Source organism: Pristis pectinata, chromosome 13 (assembly GCF_009764475.1).
Source record: "Pristis pectinata isolate sPriPec2 chromosome 13, sPriPec2.1.pri, whole genome shotgun sequence".
NCBI classification, from domain to species: domain Eukaryota; kingdom Metazoa; phylum Chordata; class Chondrichthyes; order Rhinopristiformes; family Pristidae; genus Pristis; species Pristis pectinata.
The window spans coordinates 38,081,230-38,100,856 of record NC_067417.1 but is presented as its reverse complement, the minus strand read 5'-3'; the positions used below and the strand labels follow the sequence as shown (position 1 = coordinate 38,100,856).

The 19,627-nt window shown below is 41.6% G+C and overlaps 1 protein-coding gene across 1 annotated transcript in view; it reads right to left on the bottom strand.

Moving 5' to 3' along the window:
- Positions 1-9,459, bottom strand: part of pard6a (par-6 family cell polarity regulator alpha) — a 69,237-nt gene extending 59,778 nt beyond the window's left edge. Inside the window, exons 1-2 of the mRNA XM_052028230.1 lie at positions 9,257-9,459; positions 8,386-8,608 (exon numbers count right to left, since the gene is read on the bottom strand). Coding sequence (XP_051884190.1) covers positions 8,386-8,608; positions 9,257-9,355 — 322 coding nt within the window. The 5' untranslated portion in view covers positions 9,356-9,459. The remainder of the gene's footprint in view (positions 1-8,385; positions 8,609-9,256) is intronic.
- Positions 9,460-19,627: the final 10,168 nt, after the last annotated feature.

Here is a 19,627-nt window from a genome sequence, read left to right as displayed (position 1 = left end):
TTAAACAGACAATTTTGAAAGCACTGGTGGAAGTAATACTAGAGGATATTTTGCAGCTGTGGAGAAGCTACATTTTGCTTAGTTAAAACCAATTCATGAAAGGGTCCACGACTGGAAACAATATTAAAACAGACAAGGCACATTTGAAAAGTGGTTAAATCTTGCTTTTTCAAAACTCTGCATGACAAATACAAAAGCCAATTTCTCCCAGGATTTAACAACATTAGGAAAGCATTAAAAGTTACCATGCTCACCAATTTAAGAAGGTCACTAAACAAATACAAGGTTTCAGCACCACATACCATTAAAGACTTCCCCCACAAAAACACAAATCCCAACTGTAAAAACTGAAATCATGTGCACATTTGATGCATCTTACTCTTACCAACTGAGATTTTGGCTCAAAGCTTTAGAAAGCAAATGGCAAAGCATTGATAATTAAATGCAAACCTTTTAACAGCTTCCCGATACTTGTTTAATATCTGTATTTGTACGGCATCTTTGACAAACTGAACATTAGTCATTGACAAAAAAAACTAACAGCTAATTTGCTCACAGCAAGCATGCACACCAATAATAGATAGTGACCAGGTTAATCATGTTGGTTGAAGGAAAGGTTTGGCCAGGACATAAGGGAGATCCCTATTCTTCAAAGCAGTGCCAAGGGATTTGTGCAACACACAGAATGCTGGAAGAACTCAGCAGGTCAGGCAGCATCTATGGAGGGAAATAAACAGTTGATGTTTCAGGCCAAGACCCTTCACCAAGGGATCTTATATTCCATATAATGCACTTTAACATCTCACCCAGAAGTTAGTGCCTACAACGAGGCAGCAATACATCAATATTCCATTAATGTTTGAGCCTAGCTTAGTCTCAGAACAGGAGAGCAACCCACAATCTGACCCAAGTGAGTGTTATCAGCCAAGTCAGAAACTGATTAATGGAATGTGGTTTGACCAGTAGCAACAGAGTAAGAATTCTCCCACAAGGATTATTCATATCACACCCATTGGAAGAGCAGCAAGGTGCCTCCCAACTGTAGGAGTAGATTGCAACCAGAGTAAGTTTTAAAAAACATACAGCCTAGGTAGCTACTTAATCAAGGGAAACAAATATTGATGGAAGGCATATTCAGATAACTAAACAGAAGGGAACTTTATTAACTGGTTTGTTTTCCATTAAGTTGAGTAGGACAAGTGAAAAACAAATTCTAAGCACAAAAACCAGTTTCCAATGGTCAATATTGAACTGAAATCTGGCATGGTCTCTGCAGCCACAAGGATTGCATTGTAATTAATAGCTCATGTGTGATACAGACTGTCTTTGGCCACATTTAATACAAGATTGGACTTGCAGTTTTAAAAAAAAATCTCCTGGTGTTGCCCCTGCCCCCCCCCCCAAAAACAATCAAAACCAACAATTTTTGTTGCAAAATATTGTTCCCTCCACATTTACTCATCAACTTGCTGTGCAAGTCCATTATGTTCTGTTTAGGATTGTTATGGACTTGTTTGTTCCATTCAAGGTCTCAGAAGAAAAATAATTTAGCCATACAAAATAAACTTATGGATGCCAAGCACAATTCTCATACTTTACACTTCCAAACTCCATCGACAGATTTACTTGCTTCACGGGCCAAAATCCAGCCACCACCATCCCCCGCCCCAGGGATCAAGACTTGTTTTTTTTTGGATGGGGGTAGAAATAGTGATGCAAATCAATATTCTACACCAAATATGCAAGATAACCAATAGAACAAACTAATTATGCCAGGTTTTCTTTCCCCACATAGTGAACAGTATCCCTGACTAAAATAACTTTGTTTTTAAAAAAGGTTCTGCCAATTACAACACACTGCAATATTTCAAGTAGCATGCTCTCTCTTTTGTTGTTGTACAGAATTGGCCTGTGCAGCAGATGGTCAATGTGACAACTGAATTTTTGCTAGTTTGTGAACATGGCCTTGGTTTTCCCCAAAACAAAATCTGGAAAGATGTCACTCCCAATTTTCACTGCTCATTAGGTTCTTGCCCCATTAATTCAACCTCCTTGAAAAGTTGTAACCAGCAAAAATTAGCATATTGGTGTTTGGTTGTCATCTGCCCATTTTGATTACTGGATTCAATTCACATTAAGGATGTCAGTCATGTGTAAACCAATAGTAAAACTTCAATCTCACCAAAGGTCAAAGTGCAAGTAACTCCTACTGCTTAGATGATATTACTGTTACCAGCTGGGAGTATATAAACAAGATGAAGAAATAATATCTTGATTAATAAACTAACTACATTTTAATAAAATGTATAAAAGTTCCATTATTGTCCACACTGCCACCAGCAAGGTTTTATCTGTAGGAACGCACTGCAACCATATCACATCAAGATGCATCCAATGCCAAAGTCACAATATAATGCATCCTTTGATTTGATTTATGAACTTGAATTACACCAGCATTTGCGCAATTGGACTCTTTGGCAATTCTCTTGGTGCATAGATCCTAAAAGGAGACAGTCCTATCATTGCCAAGATTAAAACCTATGCAAATTAGATGATGCTGACTGAATAGAAACTAGACACATTTAGATGAGTAAAAACTTTCAGTAATTTGTTCACAAGCTCTTGAGGAACATTTTCTAGTTCTCAAGTTCCAGCTTGAGAAATGTTAACAAAGGTCACTTAATATGATGGGCAACATCACTTCACAAATCATGGTCAATGCAATCAAATATTAAGAGCAGTGACTTTTTTTTGGGTGTACCATGCTCATGGAGTCTGTAGGCACAAAGCAACAAATTGCAGGTTTGCCGAGACCTGCATTCAAGAAAAACTTGCTTGCATTTGAAACAAAAATACCACCTTGTATTTATATAACTGCCACTGGCTATGCACACCTGTGAAAAGCACTCCAAAGGTCTGGAATGCATCATCTCACTTCTCAACTGAAAAATTAACTTTAAAGTTGTTACAATATCAGGCAAAACAAAACTGTTTACAAGTTGAAATGCATTCTCCAAAACAAACCCATACAGGTATTTGATTTCCATGCGCCGCCCCCCCCCCCCCCCCCCCAGCTTTCAAACAATAGCACACATGGTCATTACTCACTTAGCAAAGAACTTTAAAAGATCTGATCATAGCTTGTTCCAGAATTAATGTTAGAACAAGGCACTCAAGGAGTCTATTCCCACCTCATATTGAATTAGCTAACAAAAAAAATCTTTGACAAGCGATTTAGAATTTTGTTTATAAATCACAATTAAAATGATATAGGAAAATATGCATTAAAGATCCAAAAAAAACTTATTAGAATGTGTGCAGCAATTTAGCAAGTCATTTTCATCAAACATATCTTTAAAGTGTTATTTAATGCTAACATAATCAAACAGTTTTTGAACCACTTGAACGTCCCAACTTGAAGTTAGTGTTCTGCAAGGGTCAGCTGTGGATCAGATGCACTTACACCCACCTTTTGAGTTACAATCCCAGCCAAGTTACTAAGAGAAAAAAAATCTATCCTGACTCTCAGATGCATTACTGAAGGAGTGCTGCATTGTTTGGGGGGGGGGGGGGGGGGGGTCATCTTTTGAAGCCCCTCAAGTTCCCCTCAGCTATTTGAAAAATCTTATACTATTTCAAATAGGAGCAAATTAATAGTCAGTGCCTTGGCCAATTTATCACATTGCTGCATACAAATTAGCCAATATATTTCTTGCTTTGTAATATTGATTACATGGAGTCACAGAAACAGGCCCTTTGGCCCAACTGGTCCATGCGGAACAAGGTTCCTATCTACGCTAGTCCTATTTGCCTGTTTGGCCAACCTCCCTCTAAACCTTTAACAACATTTAAAAGATACTTGGAAAGGTGCATGGATGGGAATGTACCTGCCTAACCACTTCCTCTGGCTGCTCATTCCATATACTGACCACCCTGTATATGAAAAATTTGCCCCTCAGGTTCCTATTAAATGTCTCCCCTCTCAGCTTAAAATCCATGTCATTGAGTTCTTGATTCCCCAACCCTGGGAAAAACACTGAGCACATTCACCCTCAAGTATGCCTTCATGATTTTCTATACCTCCACAAGATCATTCCTCATTTTCCTACACTCCAATGAATAAAGTCCCAACCTTTCTCCATAACTCAGTCCCTCAAGTCCCAGCAACATCTTTGTATATCGCCTCTGCACTCTTTCCAGCTTAATGGCATCTGTCCTATGGCAGGGTGACCAAAACTGAACAGTATTCCAAATGTAGCCTCACCGACATCTTGTACAACCGCAACACAACATTCATATCCAATGCCCTGACCGATGAAGACCAGCATGCCAAAAAGCCTTTTTCACCACCCTGTCTACCTGTAACACTACTTTAAGGGTACTATGTACTTGTATTGGTTTATTATTGTCACTTGTACCAAGGTACAGTGAAAACCTTGTCTTGCATACTGATCGTACAGGACAATTCATTACACAGTGCCATTACATTGAGCTAGTACAGAGAGCATTGATGTAGTACAGGTAAAAACAGTAACAGTACAGAGTAAAGTGTCACAGCTACAGAGAAAGTGCAGTGCAATAAGAGGCAAGGTCACAACAAGGTAGGTCGTGAGGTCATAGTCCATCTCATCGTATAAGAGAACCGTTCAATAGTCTTATCACAGGGGGATAGAAGCTGTCCTTAAGTCTGGTGGTACGTGCCCTCAGGCCCTTGTACTCTTAGATCCCTCTGTTCTACAACATTCACCAGGGCGCTACCGTTCACATGACTGCCTCTTTGGACACACTGAAGGGCACCATTTAAAGGAGGAAAATTCTGTCTCGTAAAAAGCTCAAAAGGGGAGGTTCCTGTGTGCAACGGATATACAAGGTAAATATTTGTCCATTAACATCCAAGTCTAGACCCAAGCTGACATCCATCCTTGAAATACCAATATACTGTGGGAAAAACCAAGTATTAATGCTACATTAAAATACCAATAGATGCCTCAGTGAGTTTATTTAGTGAATAATTGGATTACAAAAACAGATGATTTTTAAATACAAATTGGATGTGGACCACAGAAGCTGAAAATACAAATAAGACTTGACAAGAGTATTAATGCCATGATTCAGATAAATTGTCTTCAATATACACTGGTTCACTGGACTGCCTACACATTACATTAACTAGATCAAATTTTTAGGTCAGTGCAGGTAAATTATACATAGTTTCAAGCTTCCCATGATTACAGGTAGCATTGACAGTTTTACAATGATAGCAGTATTTTAAACTGACTCCATATCAGAGTTTTATGTGAAAAGCAATGACTCAAAGGATTGAGAAGTCTGTCTGTTGACACAAAAAGGAAAGAGGGCTAACCCTGACAGATCCATAAATCCAAATAAACATTCAAATCCAGCAAGAAATTCAGATGAGATTTAGAACACAAGCCAAGATTTCCAGGTCTATAGTCCTGCCCACACATTGGACATTTTATAAAGACTGCCATTCATCTATTGTAAATTGGTGAAGTGGGGAAGGAGAGAACATAGCTACATTTAATCTTGTAATCAAGAAATTCAGTCATATACAATAAATCATTTCTGCTTACTAATTTTATGTTACAGTGTTGCTACATTAGCTAATTGAAGTACTTGAAGACAGAGTGCCATGGGATTTTAAAAGGTCAGAAGTTACCAAGCTTGTGACTCCTTGCGTCATCAGCAAACATTAAACTTGATCACCTACAATTTGAAAGATAAACTGCAGCTCACTGGTACACTTCATACAATTACTTCCCTACCCCAGGAGTAACATGGCAAATATAGCATCCTTCAAAAGGAGAAAGACCCCAAAGCACTTAATGCAAGATACACTAATGAACTCTGACTTATTCAGTATGTTATGATTTAGCAAACTGTTAAGCATTTCCTATTTTGTTTTTAAAACATATTGGCTCTTCCCCAAAAATGCAACACACTTTAAAATGTAAAGGGAAAATAATTAAATGAAACTGTCAGTAAACACTCCAGGATTTAGTCACCATAGACAAGAATAATAATTGATAAAAAATGGGTATCATCAAGACAAACAAAAATTACAAATTTCTGGGGAAAATTTGAGTTTCACATGGAGGTAGACAGAGCAGAAAAGGTCACAGAAATTGATAGTGCATAATCTGGATTGTGATTGACTGTGGCAAAGTTTGAAGTTGCCTTTGATGTTGCAATGCCAAAAGAAAGCAGCATTTTGGCAGTGCCACCAGCATCCTATGTGATAGTCTCAACTGAAAGAATACAGGGTTGCAGCTGCAGCAGTTCTGTACTCTCAACTTACAAACTCGGGTTAAAGGGCCAATGTGATCAGAGGAACCAATCACAGGAATCCTGAAGTCCTGTTCATAAAATTGTATGAAGCAATGCAGATAGATTTAGGTGCTGGTACAAGCAGAATTTTGCCAATTTCCTTTTGTTGAGGTTTGCACATGTATAATACAGTTAAAGTAAACCTTTGCTAGCTTGAAGTTTGAGGATCTCATGAAAAGTATAACATTCACCTGGTTAGCACAAAAAGTACAGCCAGCAATAACCTTCAAGTTTGTTTTACATTTTCCCCCAGGAAGTTCTTGTAACACAAACATCTGATTGGAAAAAATCCACAAAGTTATTGGACTATACTTGGATTCTGCATTGGTTTGATAAATGGGGTTCTTCATTATATCTTTATCAACATTTTTCAAGTATATCCAAGCACTTAAGCTTTCTGAATATCTGCCACTGCATTCTTGAATCTTGGAAGCATGCCATTTGCTTACCTACCAGAAAAGCACTGCAATAATGAATTCATTATATTAAAAACAACCAAACAATTTTATATGTTAGCCTTATTGATTTAATCAAAATATTATCAAATCAGAAATAGGAAGTTGGGAACCTTCTTTTCAGACATTTCATGTCTGATAGGATGTCAAAATTCAGAGTCAGGAAAACAACTTTATGTATTACAACATGGTTCAGCAGTCCCGAAAAAGGGTCACTTGATACAAGGAAAAAAGTGCCTTGAGATAGTTGGTCTTTTCCATTCAGAAAAAGGTAAATGCTTGAGACATTATGTAGCATCTATTCAACACCATCAAACATTAAAAATATGTGCTTTCTGTATTTATCTTCAACATTATTCACTAACTGCCTTCTAATGGAACTGCAAATGCACCTCAAAACAAGATAACAAGCAATTAAAAGGACCTAATTTTCAAACTAAAAACATTATAATCCAAAACTCTGCTCACTTCATGGATTGCAAGGGATATGACATCACCTTGCCACTGTTGTGTACTACAACAGTACAAATAAAAATTCTAGAAGTGGCAACATGGGTTATGCCTCTTCAGATCATGTAGGCAATTAGCAGTTGTGGCATCCACAGCTGTGTTCTCCACTGAGTGATAATATAGTTAGGGTTGTGGGAGGACAAGGTGATCTGTTAGGTTACTTTGATTGTTTCAAAGTTTGCTGCCCACACCAAGATTGATTGATGTGCAAACTGACCATTTTATCCATTCTCTGCAATCCGCAGGGAGGGGGGGGGGGGTGGTAAGAGAGAAGAGGAAAGAGTGGAATCTATCAGTGTATTGCAAAAATGATAAAGGACCCTTTTACAATGGAAGCTTCAAAAAGCTTTTGATCCATTTCAGGAAGGCTTTTTCCCCCCCTAACCCATTCTAACTTCAGTACCCACTCCCCATGTGAAAACTTAAGCTTTATGAAAAACCAATGCTTTAAATATGGGATAAACATTCAATAGTTTGCATCTAGACAATCTTTGGAATGATTATCATGGCCTATAAATGAGCATGTTTCAAAAAAAAAACTAATGAAATAGTTTTAACCCATAAAAACTAATCAACCAGAACCAGGGTTAAATTAATTATTCATTTGTTAATTTATAGCCATTTAACGCACCCATTTCTGGCACCAGTAGAACTGGTGGCTCAATACTTGTTTGTGCTAAAAATAGATCAAATGGTAACATGAATAATGGAGAAATATTGTGCTAAAAATAGCATTCATTGCAAGTGACTACATGCAACACTATTCCTTCTGGTTCTTTCGAAAAAGTTAAGATTAACCAGATTCTTTGCATAGCGTAGACCGTTAACTGAGCAAAGGTGTCGGAGTTGCAGGATACCTCGTACATTTGTAATGAGAAGCGATTGTGGCGCATTATATTATTGAGCGCTTAAGCGCCGCGACCACATATGCAGTTTAAATCGTCACAACAAAAATGTCAAGGCACTATCGGACTCTGCGTCACATTTTGTATCTCGACATTATTTTTATGGGATACAGTTCCGGCACCAGCCTTTCAATGGAAGATTGCAGTTGGTCACGTTTTTCACTTACCCCGTCTCTGAATGATGACTCGCAGTAAGGGGTTGGCAGACGAGACCGCTTTGTGATAGTTGTCATCGTTGTTGATGGGCAGCAAATCCCCGTGAATGTCCGTATATCCCAACAATACGTCCACGTACGGGATCTGATGCACGGCTTGGATCAGCTGGTAAAATTCCTGAAAACCTCCAATGTTGGAACGTTTTAGAGCAAATCTTCGGAATTCAGCATCGAACTGTGGGAGGGAAAATGAAGAGTTTGTAGCACCTGCATCTTTAAACACAGTCAGTCGGCTTCCAATATATTAACATATACACGAATCTAAAATATTATTTTGTTTTTAAAGGCAGATTATAAATCTACAAATATTATTCCAGAAGCGACCTTTAAAATTCTTTGTAACACGTAATATCATTAAATATGGCTCCAATATTAACAGCCAATAATGAGAATTATGATGGCGAGAAACACGCACCAACACTTAAAGAGTGCCTAGAGAGGAGACAAGGAGAATTGATAGAAATGTAGAAGACCCGCAACGACAAAAATCCACCACATTTTGACGCCTTGGTTTTTTTTTGAAAAGGAAGGTGAGGTTTGTTTACATCAATAGCGGATCAATTCGCTCCGAGGAACAGCGCGGCGCAAGCAACCGTAGTCCGCACGCATTTACGAATATAACACACGCAGCCCCTGGAAAACATCCAAAAAAAACGAGCGATCCATTGAACCCAGACCCGTTTTGTTGCATTGTTACATAACCTGAACCACCTTACCTTATTGTAAAAACTCACGGTAATGTATGGGATTTAATAACATGCGACCAGTTTAGCACTGAGGGAAACAAAGTTATATAATACATCAAGCGATTAATAAATTCTACCTTGCTTTTCACTTCGATAAGATTATCCATAGTTCTGGCGGGTGTCCTGTGATGCTTGGACATGGTCTCTCTGTGCTTCCCACTGTATACGTGAACCATGCACCGCCGAAACTCCACTGCAGGTAGCTGCACTGTTACAGTATAGAACTGACTCCTGCAAGAACACCACTGACCCACCGTTCGGTGCTACGTCACCGCGCGATGATGGCTCCCGCCTCCTGAAATTAATGAATGGCTGCTGGTGGCAGTAGGGGCGGGGCCGGGACAGGTGTCATTGTGATGTCATCAAGAATGTTGGTATCAAGTAACGATGGCAACAGTAGAACGCGATTGTAATGTAGCATTGGGAAAGAATGATTTTCAGATCACTCGCTTCCAGGTACGTGTAAGGAATGGAAAGGCCGCTTCCTAGGTTTAAATCATTTTATTAAGCCCTGCAACTAAACAATATACGTATTTATATGTCATTTCGTCACCCCTTTCCCGAAACATTTCAAACTGCTTCATGTATTAACGATTAACATGCAATCCAGAGACTCGTTAAAGCAAAAGTGACTGCCATGTTTGTATAAAACAAGTTCCTTCAAATAGCAATATGATCAACACACAGAGAGTTAAACATAAGACCATCCCAACCCTCCCCCCCCCCCCCCCCCTCCTAAAGTGAGCATTAACCTGTGCCGATTCGACCCGAAGATTCAGACAGGACACCAAATCGTTCAGCCTATTTGTTGTTTAAATTTCGGCGACCAGTCAGCGTAAATGAAGCTGCTGATAGCCTTAACGCTATTGGAGAGGGCCCAATTGCGCGAGTGGTCAACATTAGTTAAAACTTGTCTGTCTTTCTTAAAGCCCTAGCGGCACTTCTAAAAGGGTAGGTTCAATGTGGCTGCAGAAAGCGGAGGTTATTGCCGAGGTTACAATGATTTGACAAAAGACTCATGGAAAGAAGGCGAGAGAGAGAGAGAAAGAGAGAGAGCAGACTCCACGATGGTGGACGGGAGGCCTTCCTGGAAGGAGATGGAGAGAAAGCGTGATATCTAGATTCCACAGAGGGCCAGGAAGTTCTTAAAGACAGTGAGAGGAGACAACTGTGGAGTTCATTGTCAAAGATTAGACCCTGAGGAACTGGATGTAGTTCTGCAAGAAATTCAATTGTTTCACATGCAAGCTGAGATCAGTGAAAGTATCTTCAAATACCATCCCACCAAATGCACCTATCAAGTATCTCTAACAACTTGGACTAGTACCAAACGTTCATACACTGTACCACACCCTCACTCCCATAGCAAAACTGAAAACCTCATAATCAAATCTCACAACGTACACACAGGGACATTTGAGCTTGACAGACATGTACAGAACATTTAATAACACAGTTGCAGGTCCAACTAGAGGCTGCAGCAGTAACCAGAGAGGCTCGAGCACAACTCCACCAACAGGAGGAGTGTATATATTGTAATTAGGAGTTTATGGTCGTGGTCAGTGATATACTTCACCTAAATTTACCTCCCACAGCTCTCTTTCCCCTCATCCCACAATCTCTTGAGTTGCAATCCATCACTGGTGGAAGGATGTACCTCTAATTCTCCCATCCAACCCTACGCCTTTCTCTTTTCAGATATCTAAGAACTGCATACTGGCCAAGCAAACAGTAGTATATGGAGAATAGTGATAAAGACACTCCCAAGCTGAATTTAAAGCACCCAGCTACTAACTTAGTTTGTGTAGAGGTGGGATCTACATGAGACGAGTGCTGAGCAGAAGTGGTCTGCAGCCAGGCAAAAAGACAGTGGAAATCCCAGTTTACCCAGAGGAAACGGTTGTACATGAATCCTGTTGCATGTGATTGAGCTGCGAGTTTGGAGTAGGCCGTTGAAGAAGAATTTTGTTTCTGAAGAAGGATGATGTGTAGGCACAAAGAAACAGTGATCTGGCGGGCTCACCCGAAAGCCTGTGTACAATGATAAGATGCACAAAAATATCCATCAACAACTTTGCACAGAATTTGCACAACATGGTGTCTCCAGAATGGAGTTGTGCGAGGCAACATTTATACAAGTGGAAATCCAACCATGATGTTGCATTTGATGGCTGACATCTTGGCTTTCATTTTACCTGTTGTGGGAGACACTGTTGTGGTAGCTCGGATATTGTCATGCAAGTTCAGCATATTACTGGTGGCAAGGGTCAAGACTTCATGGCACTGGCGATGTTCAGCGTAGAGCAGGCCAACATAAATCTTGAGATTTCCTCTGCTGAATACTAGAGAGCTCCAGCAAAGCGGGTCAGGCAGCAGACTCATTGTTTGGACACACCAGTGATCTGCTCTATGAAATTTCATGTAGAAGCACGGCATTTGTCATGTACAGTAAAAACAGCAAAAGCTGGAAGTATTTAGCAGGGCAGGCAAGACTAGAGAAAGAAACAATGGTTTGTACATTGCAGGCTTTTGCTGGAAGCTCCACACAGAACTCATTGCATTTAAATACATAAGTGCCATCAATCCGGATTCCCACATGAACGTGGAGGTCCCAATCATGTTAGCTGATATGGATGTCTCATGCAGTGTTTCTCACCAAGGTTCGGGTAGAAAACCTGAAGTGAATATAATCTCCTGCTGATAGTTTTACTACCACTCCTTCTCCTGTTCTTCCAGAAAATTGTCCTGGTCAGTGTCCTATTCTCTGCCAGATGGATCCTCTTTGAAATACTGTGTATTCCTACTGCTAACTGCCAACTACTAATGTTATTTAGACCCTGAATCCTGTCTCCACCCTGCATCCCACCACTCCCCCAATCAATGGACACATCTGGCTGCAGCCCCAACTCCAGATCCTGGTCTGATTGTGTCCCTGCTCAGTTCCCCACTCAACCCAATCGTCTCCCTGATTCAAATTTCAAATTTCTAAATTCACCTGACCCTGCCAATGGCCTGGCCCATTCCTCAAAATGCCAGCCTCCCCATGGGATCTCTCTCAACCATCATCTTGCTACTTCACCCCACTGCCCCACACTCCCCAATGATTTGCAAGAATGACCCATGACTTCCCTGTTCTCCCCCACTAGTTCCACAATGGTAGACTAGGGCCTTTCCATCACACATAACTACTCCTGCACGATAAACATTGCTGTGGGAGATCACACACAAAAGATTTGCTGAGCCCGTTAAACCAATGGTTTAATGTACCTCTTCGGGCACAGAAGAACATCTGGGCCCTTGCATTTATTATCTCTAAAACAGTAAAGTGTCCCCAAGCACTTCACGGAATCCTTATCAAATAAATTGACTATGAAGGCAAGAAGATCAAAACTAAATTCACAACCAAATATGAAAACCTGACCAAGGCTCACTGACCCGAAATGCTGCCAGTTTCTCTTTCCACAGATGTTGGCTGACTTGCTGAGTTTTTCCAGCATTTTCTGTTTACGTTTCACAATGAAATAAGTCGGGTTTGCAGATCTTTGATTTGATCTATTGGTCATGGCATCATTCAACTCTGCATATTTTATCCATGTGGTATCCTACCAATAGACTGGAGGATGCTGGTCAATGAGTTTGAAAATCAATACATATGTTTGTCATAAGTAGTTCACAGTTGCTTAGAATGAGGTTATTAAGTAACCCTAATACTGCTAATACCAAAGTTAACAACATAAAAGAGAAAACAAAAATTCACATAGCCTGAGGATGTCCTGAAATACTTCACAGTCAATTAAGGGTTTTGTGACTGAACAGCATTAGGCATGGAAAGAAGGCAAGAGATAAAGAGGTCTTGATCATTGTGGTTTATACTTTGGGAAAGTTGGCAAGGACCTATCACGTTTGCTTAGTCAGTTTCTCATAAATGACTGCATAAGACCCATGGCACTGAAAAAGTTGTGCTGCCTGACAGCATTATGTTTGAACTACAATCAGTCTGTTAAAGGCTGTTGTTTTATTTGCATTCTTGAAAATAACATCATCCATTTTATAACTCGGTAGCAATGTTGTAATGCCACAATTTGAATACTTGATCATTGTGGTATTTATATAAGATAAGATAAGATTTCTTTATTAGTCACGTACATCAAAGCACACAGTGAAATATATCTTCTGCGTAGAATGTTCTGGGGGCAGGCCACAAATGTCGCCACGCTTCTGGCGCCAACATAGCATGCCCACAACTCCTAACCCATATGTCTTTGGAATGTGGGAGGAAACCGGAGCACCCAGAGGAAACCCACGCAGTCACGGGGAGAATGTACAAACTCCTTACAGACAGCAGCCAGAATTAAAATCGGGTCGCTGACACTGTAATAGCGTTACGCTAACCACTACACTACCGTGCCATGAAACAAGACATAAAGGATTCAATGCCATTTTAGTCTCGACCTTGAACCCCATCTGATTTAGCTATCTACCTCATACTTAGGCTACATTCAACTATTGTCAGAAGTAAAAACTTAAATTTTTGGAGATTTTATGTTGCTTTTTTCAGTACAATAACAATTTCAGATGGAATTTTCTTCAAAATATCTTGCAATAGAGTTTTTTAATTATTTCATCGAGTAACTGTGATATCAGCAATACTCTTCAGAATGACGTAATCCTGGACTATATCCATACCTAGCCTTTACCTTGCCACACAGCCTTGTATATTGGATTTTTTTTCAGCTTCTCCAATCTTTTCTGCATGGATGATTATGCTTAGTCCAGAAAACCAATGTTTCTTTGTTTGGGGATTAAACCATTATCAAATTTAATATGATTGAAACATTAACTGTATGACACATCGTCCATGTTTAGAGTAAGATTGTAATAAAAAAGATACATACTGCATGAGTCCTGCTCAGTAGTCACTTACTGCATTTTAGTGTTGAAATTAAATGCATTCTACGATTAAGAAAGCAGCTCTAAAAGTAAAACATCAAATAAAATTATCAACAATCTGAAATTAGTTGAGTTTCTACTGTTTGTCTGACATGTGACAGGGCATGCTGATGCTGATGATGGTAAAATGAGACTGCAGGGGATCCCCTAAAGGAAAACTCTGATCCATATAATGAGAACAAATTACATCACCATTGCACAGAAAACTTACAGAGACTGCTAACTCAAGGCTTTTCAATTTGGTGACTGAATGATTTAAGCCACTGACTTTTTCAACAAACACTTCAATCATTTCATAATTTGATTCCTTGATTACAAGGTGGAGACTAAAATGACATTGATTTATTCACAAGAATTGCTTTGATAGGAGACATGCCAGATGGCCAAGTAATCAGCTTGGAAACAAATTATTACACTACGTTGTATATTTAGCAAAGGCACAAATTGATCGGGGATCTTCATCATTGCTGGGTCTAAGTTCTGGAACTCCCTATGTGACATACCTTCACCAAGGAAGGATTCCGGCAGTTCAAGGAAGTGTTTCATTGTCTCCTTCTTAAGGGTAATTAAGGATGGGCAATGGATGCCAACCTTGCCAGCAATGGCTGCCAGCCTTGCCAGCAATGGCCATGTCCTTAAACTGAATAACATGGGACTTCTCCCTGGTGTTGAATCAATATTTTTTCCTCAACCAATATCTTTAAAATGGATCCTGTGGTCATTATCACTTTGCCCTGTACAAATTAGCTGCTGAATCTTCTAGGGTAAACAACAAGGCGTTCAGTGCAGATGAAATCGCTGCTGAAGTGATAAAACATAGTGGAGAGGTACTTCTATAATGAATTCACAACCCCTCATCTTCCTGATCTTGGAAGAGAGCATAGAGACACATGAAATGTGAACATCGTCAAGAAAGGAATTTTCTCATTGCAGTCTGCCACAAGGCAAGCAGCACCTCCCAATGTTGCAATGTGAATTTTGTCTATAAGGTATAACCAATATGATCACCACTGTGAGGCAAATCCAAGTAAAATGCTCAATGACTGGCCTTTTTTGAAGTCACAAAAATTGTGAACTGCAAAATCCTTTTCAAATTTGGCTGTGCTCAGAAACTCACCACCCTGCTACATCTGCAGTGCGAACGGCTCCAGCTCAAACCCAGTCCCAGTGCAGCCTGGTGTCATCGCTCCAATCCTCTTCTCAATCTTCCTTGCTGCAACACCGCAAATCACCTCGAATAAGTTTTTCACTGGAATAGAGTCGATCTACAGATCAACCAAGAACTTGTTCAGTCTTTGACACCTCCACTCCAGAACCAAGATCATCCAATGTCGAAGATTGAGTTAGAATACACAGATAATGTCTGTGTATTTGCACATTCTGCATTTGCACAGGTACATGTCATAATTGACTCTTCCACTGAAGTGTACAAATGGATGGACTTAAGGAAACATTCAAAAGAAAAATGTCTTGTAGCAAACTGGTCCCTTTGCACAATTTTGTTCTCAATCCTTGGAAAGTCTGCATCTCTTTCCATATTTTGAAAACCTTTGTTTGGTAACTGCAGCACTGATGCTGAAATTCACCAGCATTTCCAGTGCACCAGCACAGCCTTCAGCTGACTGAAAAACAGGGTGAACGAAGACCAAGACTTCCAACCCATTAGCAAGGTCATGATCTATTGAGTAGTAGTGATCTCTGGCCTCCTGTAAGTTTCTGAGTCATAGACAATCTGCAGCAGGCATGTGAAAATACTGGAGAAATTACACCAACATTGTCATCATAAAATCCTCCAAATCCATTGGTATGAAAGCCAAACCAGTGTCAGAATTTTCCCAGGCTAAAATCCCCAGCATAGAAAATCTCCTCAAGGTGGGCTGTGTCATCTACCTGCCCTATCAAAAATCAGGTACTCTACTCCAAGCTCTATTCAGCAATAGAGATCAAGGACAGAGAAAATGCTTCAAGAACATCCTCAAAGTCTCTCTTGCCACCTTATTGGCATCCTTGGCCAGTGAACTAGAAAGGGAAGGCATTGAGCACTTTGAGTATCACTAACAGGAGAACTTAAAGATTTTTCACAAACACCTGCCTGTTAAGATCCTCTAGCCCACCAGTGGGAGAGTCTGTGGCCTCAGAACTGGAGTGGATACAAATCATCCTTAGCCCCTTGGGATTGCAGAAGAGGAAAACAATGCATACACTTCAAAAATATTGTTTTGAGTCACACTGATATTGTGAAAGGTGCTATATAATTTGCAAATTATTTTTCTTGCTTTAAAAATAGCACACATTCACCATTATCTGACTCAGTGACTAAGAAATGAAAAGTCAACAAACTGCTTGGCATCTCCCTACACACTCCCACTCCCGTAAACATTGCAACATAACAAAGTATAGGACTGACGTCTAAATTCCATTGAGTTTCTGGTCTCATTCACTGTGCATGAGGAATGTGCTTAACCATTACTCATTTAGTTCCCAGAGCCAGAGAGTCAAACAGCATGGTCCCCCTAACATCCCCTCTAAATTTCTTAGCCCTTACCCTAAATCTATGTCCCCTAGTTTTACCTATCTCTCATATGGGGAAAGGTTTCCTGTCATCTATCCCTCATAATTTTATATACCTCAATCATGTCGCCTATTAACCTCCTCTGGTCCAGGAAAACAGACCTGGCCTCTCCGGTCTCTCCTCATAACTGAAACAATCCTCTCTGGTGAATCACAAGAGAGACTACGGATGCTGGAAATCTGGAGCAACACACACAAAATGCTGGAAGAAGCAGCACCAATGCAGTCATCAATGTAGTGGAGAAAGAGTTGAGAAGCGTTACCGCTGTAGGTTTGGAACATGGATTGATCCATGTAGTCAACAAAAAGGCAGGCGTAGCTGGGGCCCAAGCGAGTGCCCATTGCTACATCTTTGGTCTGGAAAAAGTGGGAGGAGCCGAAAGGTGAATCTCCTCTATACCTCTCCAGCACTATAACGTCTTTCCTATAGTGCGGTGACAGAACTGCACACAGTACTCCAGCTGAAGTCTGACCAATGTTTGATAGAGTTGGCGCATAACCTCCCTATTCCTGTATTCAATGACTTGACCAATGGAGGCCAATAACACATATGCCTTCTTAACCATGTTACTTACTCGCACTGCCACCTTCAAGGATCTTTGGACTTACACACCAAGCATCAAACAGACGGTCAATGTTTCGGGTCAGGACCCTTCTTCAGGATTGAAGATAGGAAAAGGGGAAGTCCAATATACAGGGGGGAATAACAGAGCAATGATAGTGGACAAAAGAGGGGAGGCAGGGTGGGCACATGGTGGTGATGGGTAGATGCAGGTAAAAGATAGTGATAGGTAGATGTGGGGGAGGAGGGGAGAGTAGATCCACCGGGGATGGGTCAAAGCTCCATGGGGGGAGTGGAGGAGAGAAAAAAAATATTGGCAAGGAGGAAAAAAAGAGAGATAGGCTAGGAAAGGAAAGAAGAGGCATGGTGGGAGGGGGGTGGTGGGGGGAGTTTGGTTTACTTAAAGTGGGAGAATTTGATGTTCATGCCGTTAGGCAGAGATGCGGGTGCGAGCTCTCTCAACCACAGTAGGGGGGAAGCCACGGTGGGTAAAGAAGTTGGACATATCAGATGCCCTGGAGTAGAAAGCATCATCATGGGAGCAGATGCAGTGGAGGTGGAGAAATTGAGAGAAAGGGATAGCGTCCTTGCAAGAGACAGGGTGAGAGGAGCTGTAATCGAGGTAGCTGTGGGCGTCAGTGGGTTTGTAGAAGATGTCGGTGGATAAAGAATCTCTTGAGATGGAGAAAGGAGAGAGAGGTGTCAGAGATAGTCCAAGTGGATTGGAGAGCCGGGTGAAATTTTGTGGTAAAATTTATGGAACTGTTGCGTTCTGCAAGGTTGCAAGAGGTGGCACCAATACAGATGTCAATATAGCGGAGAAAAAGTAGAAGATTTGAGCCAGAGTAGGCTTGGAACAGAGACTGTTCAACGTAGCCAACAAAAAGGCAGGCGTGGCTTGGGCCCATGCAAGTGCCCATGGCTACACCCTTGGTCTGTAGAAAGTGAGAAGAATTGAAAGAGAAGTTGTTTAGAGTGAGGACAAGTTCAGCCAGGCGGAGGAGAGTGTTAGTGGAAGGGGAATGGTTCCGTCTGTGGTCGAGAAAGAAGCAGAGAGTGGTGAGGTGTCATGGTGGGGAATGGAGGTATATATGGACTGGACATCCATGGTGAAGATGAAGTTGTGCACACCAGAGAACTTTAAGTTATAGAAGAGTTGGAGAGCATGTGAGGTGTCACGGATGTAGGTGGGATGGGATTGGACCGGGGGGACAGAATAGCGTCCAGATACGAGAATATGAGCTCAGTGGGGCAAGAGCAAGCGGAGGCAATAAGTTTGCCAGGACAGTCCTTCTTGTGGATTTTGGGGAGAAGATAGAAATGGGCAGTGCAAGTTGTGGGGGGGAGGGGGGAGATCCCCTGAGGTGATGAGGTCTGTGATGTTGCGGGAGATAATGTCCTGGTGATCCTCGGTGGGGTCACGGTTCAGGGGTAAGTAGGAGGAAGTGTCCGAGAATTGGCACAAGGTAGAGGTCAGTACGCCAGACTACCACAGCACCACCTTTGTCGGCTGGTTTGATGACTACATCAGGGTTGGCGCGGAGGGAGTGGAGAGCAGAGCGTTCAGAAGCGGTGAAGTTGGAGTGGGTGAAGGGAGCAGAAAAGTCAAGACGGTTATGACTAGGTCCAGGGAAGGTAATAGGCCCGGTGCGGGAGTCCAGGTGGAAGAAAAGGGCTGGAGGCAGGAGAACAGGTCATCAGAAGGGGGAGAGGACTCCTTACCAAAGAAGAAGGCATGGAGGCGGAGGCGGTGGAAAAAGAGCTCGGCATCATGATGGGCTCAGAATTTGTTGAGGTGGGGGTGTAGAGGTATGAAGGTCAGGCCTTTGTTGAGAACAAACCGCTCAGCCTCGGGGTGGGGGGGAGTGGTAAAGACCCAGAAGGGGTTAGAGTCGGGGCCAGAGGAGGAAGGGTGGTGGGGCGGGAGGGTTTAGAGGGGCTGGGTTGGTGAGAGGAAACGGGAGAGAGGGGTTGGGAGGGGTGCAGGAGAAAAGAGTGGGATGAAGGATAGGAGGTGGATGGAGGGGAGGGAACAAGGGGGGGAAGCAGGAGGAGAGGTCAGGGTAGGAGGAGGGGATAAGGGGGGTCAGGAGTGGTCTGGAGGAGGTGCAAGTTGGGATGCAGAATTAGGGGTAGATGGGGGAAGAAACAGAGCAGAGGCAACAGAAGGCGATGCCTGGAGAGAGGGAGGCCCCAGGGAGAAAGGGGGTGAGAAGAGCCGAGAATGCTGTAGGGCGGGAGCAGAGATGTCCTGACAAACGGGGTAAGTGGGGCGGTAGAACAGAGAGACCTAGGGGTACAGGTACATCAGGTACATAGCTCCTTGAGAGAGACAACACAGGTAGACAGGGTGGTGAAGAAGGTG